Source organism: Onychostoma macrolepis, chromosome 21 (genome assembly GCF_012432095.1).
Source record: "Onychostoma macrolepis isolate SWU-2019 chromosome 21, ASM1243209v1, whole genome shotgun sequence".
Classification (NCBI taxonomy): domain Eukaryota; kingdom Metazoa; phylum Chordata; class Actinopteri; order Cypriniformes; family Cyprinidae; genus Onychostoma; species Onychostoma macrolepis.
This window is the reverse complement of record NC_081175.1, coordinates 18,912,805-18,926,472: the sequence shown is the minus strand read 5'-3', so window position 1 is coordinate 18,926,472 and position 13,668 is coordinate 18,912,805. Positions and strand designations below refer to the sequence as shown.

At 38.1% G+C, this 13,668-nt stretch overlaps 2 protein-coding genes across 2 annotated transcripts; one reads left to right on the top strand and one right to left on the bottom strand.

Annotated features, from left to right (window-relative positions):
• Nucleotides 1-7,274: 7,274 nt before the first annotated feature.
• Nucleotides 7,275-12,133, top strand: vps29 (VPS29 retromer complex component). Its single transcript, XM_058759267.1, has 4 exons — nt 7,275-7,370; nt 9,710-9,901; nt 9,985-10,220; nt 10,307-12,133. Exons 1-4 carry the CDS (start codon nt 7,368-7,370, stop codon nt 10,422-10,424), a joined length of 549 nt encoding a protein of 182 aa, XP_058615250.1. The 5' UTR covers nt 7,275-7,367; the 3' UTR covers nt 10,425-12,133.
• LOC131528356 (uncharacterized) lies at nt 10,897-13,166 on the bottom strand. Its single transcript, XM_058757450.1, has 4 exons — nt 12,504-13,166; nt 11,604-11,730; nt 11,320-11,500; nt 10,897-11,137 (listed from the first exon to the last, which is right to left on the bottom strand). The coding sequence occupies exons 1-4, from the start codon at nt 12,657-12,659 to the stop codon at nt 10,897-10,899; spliced, it is 705 nt and encodes a 234-aa protein (XP_058613433.1). The 5' UTR covers nt 12,660-13,166.
• Between the last annotated feature and the right edge of the window lie 502 nt (nt 13,167-13,668).

Here is a 13,668-nt window from a genome sequence, read left to right as displayed (position 1 = left end):
CATGGTATTTTCAACTCTGACTAGCTTTCTTCTAAAAATTCATACAGAATTCCAGGAACTTATTAGTTGGTGCGAACATTATGAAAGACAGCTTCGTCCCAGAGATATTTTAATGCACCCATGGCTAAGAAAACACTCAGTCTCAGACACAGAAGAAGGAAAAACAGAACAGGCAAAGTCACGGGGACATGAGAGAAGCAGCCAGTGAAAGCCAGGTGAAAAGAGCACACAGAACACCAAGACAGACACAGCCTGACAGCGTAGGATGAGAATCTAGCTTAGAATCTAGCAGAGAATTTTTTTAAGTATTAATTATTAATAAATTCATTCAAAAATAAATAAGTAAATAAATAAATCCACACATACAAGAGCACAGGCTCAGTCACATGGGCTGGTGAGAAAAACTCAGACAGTGGAACATACAGGCAAGAGCATATTGAATGCTGCAAAGGCCCCCATTGTAGATATTCTAAAGCAGTGATACTCAAATCTGGCTTGCGAGATCCACTTTCCTGCAGAGTTTAGCTCCAACCCTGATCAAACTCACCAACCTGTGATTTTCTAATGATCTTGAAGACTCTGAGCATGCTCAGGTGTGTTTGATTAGGGTTAGAGCTAAACTCTGCAGGAAAGTGGATCTCGCAAGCCAGATTTGAGTATCCCTGTTCTAAAGGGTTACTCCACCCCAAAATGAAAATTTTGTCATTAATCACTTACCCCCATGTCGTTGCAAACCCATAAAAGCTTCGTTCGCCTTCAGGAACACAATTTAAGATATTTTAGATGAAAACCGGGAGGCTTGTTACTGTCCCATTGACTGCCAAACAATTTTCACTGTCAAGGCCCAGAAAAGTCTGAAAGACATCATCAGAATACTCCATCTGCCATCAGTGGTTCAACCGTAACGTTATGAAGCTACAAGAATACTTTTTGTATGAAAGAAAACAAAAATAACGACTTTATTCAACAATTCGGCACCGTAACGTCACCGTAGCGCCATTTTAGAGAGCATCCGCTGGACGCACATAGCATACGTGGTTCTGTGTCAGCCGCAATGCAAGGATACGCTATTTTTGTACAAATCAAAGCGTAAATACGCGTAAAAGACGTCTTCTATGCGTATTTACGCTTTGATTTGTACAAAAATTGTGATTATACTACTTGTTTTTAAGCTTAAGTGTTGTTACAATTAATTAACCATGATTCACTTCCCTGCAAACATGCCAGCGGTGGCCCTTTACAGGCCCACTTAGGGCTAGCCTAAGGGCCCCCAGTGGGCAGCCCTCACTTATGCCCCAGGAAGCTCTTACTAGGCCCACACAGGGCCCGCACTATAAATCTACAACAGGGGTGCCCAACCCTGGTCCTGGAGATCCTGGAGACCAGTTGCAACCCTGATCAAACACCAGGTAACAGCTGAAGAACTGTCAAAAAAGACCAATAATAATTAATAATTATAAATAATTCGATTTAAAATAGCAATATTAATGTGTTCTGTTGCTGTTAATGTGTTCTCATGGTTTATTGGTTGAGCTATGAGTTTCTCACTGATTATTTGTGTCCTTGTTTGTTTTGTTTTTTTGTTTGTTTGTTTGTTTTTTTGGGGCGGGGGGGTCGTGAATGGGTGTCCCTTATTTTGGTGGCAACCCTAAACTTATCTGTTACATCCGCTACAACTCCTGCTGCTCCCTCCCAACACACGAGGGAACCATCACCTGAATATTAACAGCCGGGTCTCCCCTCACCTGTACCATTTGTGTCATCAGCTTTTGTGTATGTGTATATATATACAGTGAGGAAAATAAGTATTTGAACACCCTGCTATTTTGCAAGTTCTCCCACTTAGAAATCATGGAGGGGTCTGAAATTGTCATCGTAGGTGCATGTCCACTGTGAGAGACATAATCTAAAAAAAAATCCAGAAATCACAATGTATGATTTTTAACTATTTATTTGTATGATACAGCTGCAAATAAGTATTTGAACACCTGAGAAAATCAATGTTAATATTTGGTACAGTAGCCTTTGTTTGCAGTTACAGAGGTCAAACGTTTCCTGTAGTTTTTCACAAGGTTTGCACACACTGCAGGAGGGATTTTGGCCCACTCCTCCACACAGATCTTCTCTAGATCAGTCAGGTTTCTGGCCTGTCGCTGAGAAACACGGAGTTTGAGCTCCTCCAAAGATTCTCTATTGGGTTTAGGTCTGAGACTGGCTAGGCCACGCCAGAACCTTGATATGCTTCTTACAGAGCCACTCCTTGGTTATCCTGGATGTGTGCTTCGGGTCATTGTCATGTTGGAAGACCCAACCTCGACCCATCTTCAATGCTCTAACTGAGGGAAGGAGGTTGCTCCCCAAAATCTCGCAATACATGGCCCCGGTCATCCTCTCCTTAATACAGTGCAGTCGCCCTGTCCCATGTGCAGAAAAACACCCCAAAGATGATGCTACCACCCCATGCTTCACAGTAGGGATGGTGTTCTTGGATGGTACTCATCATTCTTCTTCCTCCAAACACGTTTAGTGGAATTATGACCAAAAGTTATATTTTGGTCTCATCTGACCACATGACTTTCTCCCATGACTCCTCTGGATCATCCAAATGGTCATTGGCAAACTTAAGTCGGGCCTGGACATGTGCTGGTTTAAGCAGGGGAACCTTCCGTGCCATGCATGATTTCAAACCATGACGCCTTAGTGTATTACCAACAGTAACCTTGGAAGCGGTGGTCCCAGCTCTTTTCAGGTCATTGACCAGCTCCTCCCGTGTAGTTCTGGGCTGATTTCTCACCTTTCTTAGGATCATTGAGACCCCACGAGCTGAGATCTTGCATGGAGCCCCAGTCCGAGGGAGAATGACAGTCATGTTTAGCTTCTTCCATTTTCTAATGATTGCTCAACAGTGGACCTTTTTCACCAAGCTGCTTGGCAATTTCCCGTAGCCCTTTCCAGCCTTGTGGAGGTGTACAATTTTGTCTCTAGTGTCTTTGGACAGCTCTTTGGTCTTGGCCATGTTAGTAATTGGATTCTTACTGATTGTATGGGGTGGACAGGTGTCTTTATGCAGCTAACGACCTCAAACAGGTGCATCTAATTTAGGATAATAAATGGAGTGGAGGTGGACATTTTAAAGGCAGACTAACAGGTCTTTGAGGGTCAGAATTCTAGCTGATAGACAGGTGTTCAAATACTTATTTGCAGCTGTATCATACAAATAAATAGTTAAAAAAATCATACATTGTGATTTCTGGATTTTTTTTTTTAGATTATGTCTCTCACAGTGGACATGCACCTACGATGACAATTTCAGACCCCTCCATGATTTCTAAGTGGGAGAACTTGCAAAATAGCAGGGTGTTCAAATACTTATTTTCCTCACTGTATATATATATATATAGCCCTAGCCTGCCAGGGTAACCTTGCAAAGTCTTGTTCATTGTTTTTTGTTGGCAGTTCACCACTTCCTCAGATGCTTGGCATTCCACTTGGTGATATGATGCTTGCATGTAGTTGCTTGACCATTCCATGAAGGTTTGGCCACATAGTTTTTGTGATTATATTAATGCCAGTGGATGTTTGGAACTCTTCAGCTATTGAATCAGCAGAGAATTGGTGACTTTAATGCTGCATACGCCTCATTAATCTGACTTTATGTGGTCTTCCACTTCATGGCTGAGTTGCTGCTGTTCCTAAATGCTTCCACTTTACAATAATAACACTTACATTTGACTTAGGGATGAAATTTTATGAACTGATATGCAAAGGTGGCATCCTATCAGTAATACGCTTGAATTCACTAAGCTCAATGATCAGTTTTTTCACAAATATTTGTAAATGCATACAGTATGGCTAGGTGCTTGATTTTATACATGTGTGGCAATGGGCCTAACTGAAGAAGAAAAAAAATAAATGATGGATTTTTTTATTCTTTCTATTCCGACAAAACAACAGTCTTACTTAAATGAACATGTTGTCATATATCTTTCAGTACCTTTGAAATATGATGTGCATTGTGAGCTGGGACAGGGGACCCTTTGGCTTGTCAATTTGGCAATTCAGAAATCTGGCCACCCAATAGACCACTTTTTTTTTTCAGTGTGTGAATCAGTGTCAGTGTAGACTGTGACCACTGTTTTGACCAAGTTGAAAGAAATCATGTTTGGCTGTTAAATTAAACAAGTTTACCTATTACCTCTCCATCTTGTACACTACAGGTCACCATCAAATTTATTTGTAAAACTGGAGCTGAAGACATGGATTGTCTGAAAGTTTGAAAAACGAAAGTGAATGTGTATTTAGAATATTTGAGACACCAAAAACTCATATAATTTCATGAAGTGTACACTAAATGCAGTCCTCAAATGTTCATCAGTGACAGGTTATGAGATCAGAAAGTTCAAATATACATATATATCTTACTTTCGATTAACTATTTTCATGCACGGTATTTTCAACTATCAGTAACCAGCATTCTCATTGAAATTCATTCAGAATTCTAGGAAATTATTAACTGGTGCAAAAACACTGAAGAAAGCCAACATTGTTATCTTAATTCACCAATGGCTGTGAAGACAGTCAGACTCAGACACAACAGAAGGACATAAAAAGCAGACAGGTGCTGTGAATCTGACTCAGGCAATGCTTTAGAGACAAGCTTAGAACTGGTGCCAATGAGAACTGGTGAGCCACGCAAGGAGAGCACACAGAATGTCAATACAGACAGAATCGACTTACAACCCGAATTCTGGAAATGTTGGGACGTTTTTAAATTTGAATAAAATGAAAACTAAAAGACTTTCAAATCACATGAGCCAATATCAATATATATCATGCAAATATTTTTTTTTTCACAATAGAACATAGAGCAATTTTGCACTTTTATCAACTAAATGAGCTCATTTCAAATTTGATGCCTGCTACAGGTCTCAAAAAACTTAGCACGGGGGCAACAAAGGGCTGAAAAAGCAAGAAATTTTGAAAAGATTTAGCTGAGAGAACATCTAGCAACTAATTAAGTTAATTGACATCAGGTCTGTAACATAAAAGGGATGTCTTCGAGAGGCAGAGTCTCTCAGAAGTAAAGATGGGCAGAGGCTCTCCAATCTGTGAAAGGGTGAAAAGATTGTGGAATACTTTAAAAACAATGTTCCTCAACATCAAATTGCAAAGGCTTTGCAAATCTCATCATCAACAGTGCATAACATCATCAAATGATTCAGAGAAACTGGAGAAATCTCTGTGCATGCGTAAGGGACAAGGCCGAAGACCTTTGTTGGATGCCCGTGGTCTTCGGGCCCTCAGATGACACTGCATCACTCATCTGCATGATTCTGTCATTGACATAACTAAATGGGCCCAAGAATACTTCCAGAAACCACTGTCGGTAAACACAATCTGCCGTGCCATCTGCAGATGCCAATTAAAGCTCTATCATGCAAAAAGGAAGCCATATGTGAACATGGTCTAGAAGTGCCGTTGTGTTCTATGGGCCAATGCTCATTTTAAATGGACTGTTTCAAAGTGGAAAAGTGTTCTATGGTCAGACGAGTCCAAATTTGACATTCTTGTTGGAAATCATGACGCCGTGTCCTCCGGGCTAAAGAGGAGGGAGACCTTCCTGCGGGTCATCAGCGTTCAGTTCAAAAGCCAGCATCTCTGATGGTATGGGGGTGCATAAGTGCATATGGTATGGGCAGTTTGCATGTTTTAGAAGGCACTATGAATGCTGAAAGGTATATAAAGGTTTCAGAGCAACATATGCTCCCCTCCCCATATGTTCAGCAGGACAATGCAAAACCACATACTGCAGCTATTACAACAGCATTACAACAGAGTCCAGGTGCTGAACTGACCTGCCTCCAGATCTTTCACCTATAGAGAACATCTGGCTCATCATTAAACGAAAAATACGTCAAAGATGCCCACAAACTCTTCAGCAGCTGGAAACCTATATTAGGCAAGAATGGGACCAAATTCCAATACCAAAACTCCAGAAACTCATAACCTCGATGCCCAGACGTCTTCAAACTGTTTTGAAAAGCAGAGGAGATGCTACACCATGGTAAACATGCCCCCGTCCCAATTATTTTGAGACCTGTAGCAGGCATCAAATTATGAATGAGCTCATTTTGTGCATAAAATTGTAAAATTTCTCAGTTTAAACATTTGTTATGTTATCTATGTTCTATTGTGAATACAATATTGGCTCATGTGATTTGAAAGTCTTTTAGTTTTCATTTTATTCAAATTTAAAAAACATCCCAACATTTCTGGAATTCGGGTTGTAGAATCTACCTGAGAAGAAATCTGAAGCATATTTAAATAAATAAATAAATAAAGACAAGAGCACAAGCTCAGTCACAGGGGCTGGTAAGGAAAACCCAGGCACTGGAACATACAGGCAAGAGCACATTGAATGCTGAGACAGATAAGCAAACAAAAAGGATGATATCAACAGTGGTTCTCAACCTTTTGACTCGAAGGCCCCCATTTTAGTATTTCTGCAGTAATTTGCCTATGACAAAGCTGCTTGTTTTCAAACTTAAGTGTTGATATCCTCAGTTAATAAACCATGATTCACTTTGTAATTCCAAAAGTTTTAGGAACAGTACGTTCTTCAGTTTAAAAATATATATAGTTTTTAATAGTCATTCTGTGGCACTAGAAATTAGTTGAACTACACTATATGGACAAAAGTATTGGGACACCTGACCATACCAGGATTTTAATGACATCACATTCTAAATACATTTATGACTTACAAATGAGTAATACGTCAAGCAATAAACAGAAGTGCAGGGAAGAATTAAGGAAAAGTGAAAGCACAGAGGAAGATTTTTTAAGCAGAATGCAGTTAAGTGCTGATGGAAGAGATGAGTTTTAGCTCTCTTTGAAATATTGTTAGGGATTCATTTTGCAGGTATATTTAACTGGAGTCAATATGTAGGACTGCAAGCACCTCAGTGAGTTTTGCGTTTCAAATGCAGCATTATAAACGACATACACAGTGACTATATTGGAAGCAGAAACGCTCTTCAGATTCAGATTGAAGTGGTTTATCGGAATTGTAAAAATGAAAACATTAAATTACAGACATACACATTTATATAAAGTAAGTTCAATAAACAACCGAACATCTTGAGTAATTTTCTCTTAAATGTTTAAATTGGCGCCAGATGGCGCTGGCGTTCTTTCGCCTTGCTGAAGTGTGTTGCCAGGTGCTCTTTTTATAAGCTAATTTGAGCCAAGAGCTTTTTAAACCATCTTGTGTATTTTTTTAGCGTGATCTGGCAACACTGAGTTTCTGGCCTTACGAGTCAACATCAGCTTCCTGAGCTCCGTTTCAAACACGCAGCTGGACAAAAATGGTACGTGTTCATTTATCAGAACCGGTTTCCTTATCAGAAAATATTCGTCCGTTTTAACTTATTATTAAAATCATTCGTCCGGGTAGATATTTAAGCTGCTTTCCCAAAAATCTGGTGTTTTAGAACAGAAGGGTCACATGACAGCAGCGAGCTAGCGCTGCCTGAGTGATTCAGCCAATGTTCACAACACTATCGAGTCAGGATGTAGTCAGTCAGTGTCTTTTAAATGGACTAAATCAATGACACTCGAAGTATATTCTTTGATATATTAACTAATTATGCTTTTCAGTGTTGCGATACTTGTTATAGTGTGTTAAGGCTGAATGCTTAGTCCAGTAACAGTTTGCTAGCCTACAGTGGCTAACATAAAACTCTTATTCTAGTATACTTTATATTACAAGCAAATTAAATGTTTGTATTGGCAGTGCAGCCAAAGCAAATGTTTAAAATATTACTTTGTTTTCATTTCACAGTGTCTAGTTTGTTAGGTGTTTAAAACTGAAGAACGTTTTAAAATGTATTTGTACTGCAATAAATATCTGTCCGAATCAGTTTTACATTGAATAGTGCTTTCAAATCGAATTGTTGTTATTGAACTGCTTTTGAAAGTGATACTATGTTCTTATGGGAAGCCTCAGCAGCTCTTACCCCAAGCTTCACACTAACCGCCTGCAAGTGCCATCCATTCACCAACCACAATCAGCTAACATTCAATCCAGTTTATGTTGAGTTTCCAGTTGATATCACTTTGTTTCAGTTTTCTTTCTGTCTTTCATCATTTTTATGTTGTTTTTTGTTGTGATTATGCATCCACAAACCCCTCCCTCACACCCTTCCTCACCCACTGTTCCCCATCCTGACCTCTGCATCGTATTCAGGCTGGTCACAGAGTAAGTGCCTCTCCAGACCTCTCGTGCTCACGGTTTTCTCAATTTTAGACTAGCGCTGCTGTTTACTCTGGGCTGCTGGATCCTCTCACCCTCAGTCTTGCTTTCTGTTTGCATTGCTCTGGGTTTACAGTGTTCTTCATCAAGTGAAACTAATTTCTGTGATCATCAAGTAGTTCATAATCTAACTATTAGCTTGCAGAATGATTGAGAATTGAAGAATGCTCTTCCACGTGACCATGTTGAGAATATATTGTCCTGTGTCTAAGCATTCTACAGGAATGTGAGGTGTATATATAGACAAAGTAAATGGAGTATCATTGAGACTTGGTCAAATGTACTGGTCTCATAAGAATATTGGCTTATGTTTGGAATGGGATAATAATGTGCTGCCTTTATTCAATGATATTAAGGTGTCTTTACAAGCTTTAGGCCTGCTCTGTGCTTCCTCAAAATGCAGTGAAAAAGTCGCAATGCCACATAAAATCCTGACTAAATTATGCTTGTTCAGCCTTTAGTATCAGTATATAAAGTTGCAATGCCATGTATGTTATCTCTGAGTCTGAGCAGCATTAAACAGTCTGTGTAAAGACACCTAAATAGCATTTCAGGAGCTCTTATGTGCCAACTTTGCAGTGTAAATTTGGCATTAGTCAATTTGCGTCTAGTTTTGTATCCAAATGTCATAACTTCAGTCAGTCAAATAACAAAATATCGCACACTGCGTACATGAAATGTGCATACTGCATCTCATATTGCTACATTCTGCAGAAATAATAAAGCTGCGTCTAAAATGTCAGGTTCTCTGAGTAGGTGCTTCCTTTGAATAATTTTTTAATGCTCAAGTTTAAAAAACAAAAAAAAGCATGTTCTATATATTATGAATTTAATCCGGACATACTGAATTTGCCATTTTGGCATTGTAATGTGGGTACTTTCTGCGTTTTGTTTTATGAATACTATGGACACACCACTCTTCTCACATACTGTTTTTTGCCCACTATATTATAGGGAAGGATGTGATTTCTTATGCAGTCACAGTGTAGGATGTTAGTATGCTATTCCAAACATAGCCCTGTTGTCTTCAAATGTTCAGCTGTGTTTTTTATTGAAAAAATCAAATTGCATAAGATCTTAGTTTTCTATAGTACCAAAGATCTGATTCTACTGAACATTTTTAGGCTTGTATGTGAACAGTTTGATCTCCAGCAAGTTCAACAGAGCTTAGTCTTAGAATCAGCTCCCTTGTGCTCAGCTTTGACTTGATTGCTGTCTGAAGAAAATGTGACTTATTTATGCTTCCAAAATAGATAGGCAAAACATTCTCTCCCAAATGTTTCAATTAAAGATTTAATTCAGACAGCAATGCTTTGCTTACGACTCCACTATTCCTTCACTCTCAATGTCCAACAACTAAGGCTTGAACACTAACAAGATTTATTTCGTCATTAGCTGGTCCTTGTGTTAGGTGACCTTCACATTCCCCACCGATGCAACACCTTGCCTGCCAAATTCAAGAAGTTGCTAGTGCCTGGCAAGATTCAGCACATCCTCTGCACGGGAAACCTGTGTACAAAGGAGAGCTACGACTACCTGAAAACACTCGCTGGAGATGTGCACATTGTCAGAGGAGACTTCGAAGAGGTTGGCTTTTGGTTCCTATTTCTGTTTTTCATAGTTGTTCATGCACTCTTTTAACCATTCACATTGCTTGTTTTAAATGACAGAACCTGAATTATCCAGAGCAGAAGGTGGTGACAGTGGGGCAGTTCAAAATCGGTCTGATCCACGGACACCAAGTGATCCCGTGGGGTGACATGGCGAGCTTGGCACTGCTTCAGAGGCAGCTGGATGTGGATATCCTCATTTCTGGTCACACACACAAATTTGAGGCTTTTGAGAATGAAAATAAATTTTATATTAACCCTGGATCTGCCACAGGGGCATATAGTGCACTGGAAAGGTAGAACATTTACTTTTATATCCTCCACATCATGTTATATGCAATTGATTACATGGATGATTAGTGATTAAATTGTCTCTTTACAGCAACATCACACCATCATTTGTTTTGATGGACATTCAAGCGTCTACAGTGGTAACGTATGTCTATCAGCTCATTGGAGACGACGTCAAAGTCGAGAGAATCGAATACAAAAAGTCTTAAAGAATGCGGATACTGTCAGCTGCCTTCTTTCAGGATGCTAATCTCGTCATTCCCTCTCACCTGAACGTCACAAATGCTGTATCATAACGTTACGCTATATTTTAATGTAATATATAATACTGTTTATATGTCACCAGAATGTCAGCGTTTTGGTTTCAGCAGATGGTTGTTGAGGATGCAATAATGCTGCATTATTTGCATAATGTTAGTGCGAATTAGTCTTCTAAATATGTTATGTGCCCTATTAATTTTTCAAGGCCCATGTTAAGTCATCTTTCTTAAAATAAAACCCCACATCACATAAGCAGTGTAATTTTGTTTTTTACTTTATAAGAAAACACAGAATGCACATTATTAAAATTACTATTTTGAAATGTCTGGAACAGCTTTTTACTTAAAACCGGATCGTGTTGGGTATGTTTGAAGAATGATCTTGTTTTCACAAATGCCAAATAAAACATAGATTGATGTGTTAGCTAAGGATTAGAAAGTCCTCATCGTCGTCTTCCGATTCATTGAAAGACAGGCCACTCATGTGTCCAGCAAGATAAGAGTCCATTTCAGTCGCCTCCCATTCAAAGTCATCTTCCCACGGATGTGATTCTGGAAATTTAAGTCCGTTTGAATAATGTTTAGCACAAAACATGAACCTGACTTGTTTGTAATATCGGGATTGTAAAGAATCCTGTATATCGCACTGTTTGTAGTCTGTAAAGTATCAAACCTACCCTGTGACGAAGCATGTTTTGCAATGGCAGTCCTTCTATTTCTCGAATGAATTGTGTTTGATTTTGCAAATCCAGAGGACATTCTGTGTAGTAGTTGAATATTAGGATCACAGCTATTTCTTTCAACAGTGTTTTAACATTTAACATAAGTGGCATCATTTTCTTACCTTTGATGCTTGACAATTTTAGGTAAAGTTGTTTTCTTGACTTTCTCTGAAGTTGAAGATCTTTTTCCACTTTCTTTTTTCTTGCTCGTAGATGTACTTTGAGAATTTGTCCTCGGCTCCTCTTGTGGGGTGCATGCTGACATCTGCAGCTTAACGTTTAGATTCACATTCGCATCTGGCACTAATTATGAAGTATATTAAATTATATGTTACATATTTCATTGTAATGAAAAGTCTTGCTAATACAAGTAAATATGCTCATGTTATAAGAGGCGATGGTTCACCTGTCCTGATACAGCGGTGTAAAACATTCATATAGTGTTGACATATTAACTGCCGCATGTGCTCTTTACTGTAGGCCTCTGCGATACTATACAGAAAACGCTTCTGTCCGGGTGTCAGGCCTGGGTGCTGAAAATAAAGTTAATATGGATTTTGAGTTACTTGGCATAAGTTTCTTAATGGCTGCTGAACCAGTCCTAACATTGTAATTTTATCAGATATCGGATATATTTATCAATTCATTGAGAAAAAAAAAGTTTTGAATAAATATGTTTTTTAATGTTGTTGTAATAAGTCAACTCAATCCGAGCAGCTGAGTCCTCCATCTTCAAAAGTCAGCTAAAAACACATCTCTTCCATCTTTATTTGAACCTCTAACTCTAGCACTCTTTATTCTAATTCTGTTTTATCTATCTGTCTTCTTTGTATCTATCTGACCCTCTAACACTAGCTTTCTTTTTTCTTTTTTTTATCTACTTGTTTTCTTTAAAAAAAAATAAAAACACTTGCTACGTGTACTGCGTTTGGCTAATCGAGACTTGTCACAGTGCTTGCATATTGTTGGTTTTGATTGCTTCTATTGTCCTCCTTTGTAAGTTGCTTTGGATAAAAGCGTCTGCTTAATAACTAAATGTAAGTCTTTTATGCTCACCAAGGTTGCATTGTTTTATACAGTAACAACATCAATATTATGAAATATTATTTTTTTAAATTATAACTGTTCTCTTTTTGAATATAATTTACATTTATAAATTATAAGCCAAAAATTCAGCTTTGCCATCACAGCAATAAAAATTTATTAATTGTAATATTTCACAATATTACTTTAATTTGAATAAAATAAATAGACAACAACAACAAAATCTCTAATTTTACTGGTAGTGTATATTTTCATGAAATACCTGTAAAAATGGAGCAGCAGTTATGGTCTTAGGGATATGAATAGTTTTAATGCCCCGATCTTGTTCTGACACTTGTACATTTGCAGGTCTTTGTATTTTGTGTCCAAATACTGAGTTTGTTCTGCCTGGATAAAGAGAAAAATTAAGTCCTTTCATTTAGTTACAGTTCACAAGACAAATATTAATAAAGTAATAATTCCCACATAATAGTTTGCTACATATATGACAGCCGTTTGTCTTCAGAGGATTTTTTGGGACTGTCTGTTTGGTCCCACTCAATTGGGTCAGAGACTCTGGTTACTCTGTCCAAATTATACGGGTGTAATGTTTCTGTAATTTACACAGATTAAGCTTGCTACTGTTGCCGTATGGAAAAAACCTGTCAGGTTGCTAGAGAGATAAAATGGTTGTTTTGAGTTCAAACTTGCAGTACATGCTATTGCAGATGTATACCGTATATACAGATAACAGAAGAGTGCTGTAGAAATGCAGTGATGTGATTCAAGAACTAACAATTTTAGGATAGTACAACATGTAAAATAAAGCACTGAAGTTGTAATTTATACAAAAACATTTTTAAAGTATGTGAATCTGTTTGCTCGACAATAAAATTACAGAAAGTGAAAAATTAGTTTACAAATTTACTTTTCAAATCATCCCATTTAAGTATGTTTTCAGTTAAAATAGTGTGCAATTTAAACTATAAAACCTTCCAAAACGTTGTAAAATGAATTAAGATAACTGAGATTGTATATTGACATTATATAGTAGGCTATATGTAAATCTATTGGCCATATTAGCAATTACAATACAAAGGCAGCAATTGCTAATCTGACCAATTAATAAATATTTATGGACAAACTTACCAGCTTGCACATGGTTGACACCAGATGGCCTATCAAGACATTATATCATAGGAAATACGTAATTAATGTGAGGACAACACAATAAAGTAATTTGCATAGCCGTTATATGAAATTCTGAGGCTTACCTTAAAGGCAAAAGCGACTTTTTGTGGTACAGACGACTTTTATCGCTGTTTTCATGAAATTTCACGTGCTTTTTCATGCCGGAGTGTTACCTGAACTGAGACTTGTAGAATATTTACAAGTGATATAAGGCTACCTGTAATCCCATCCGATACTGCGAGAAGGGTGTTCCTGCA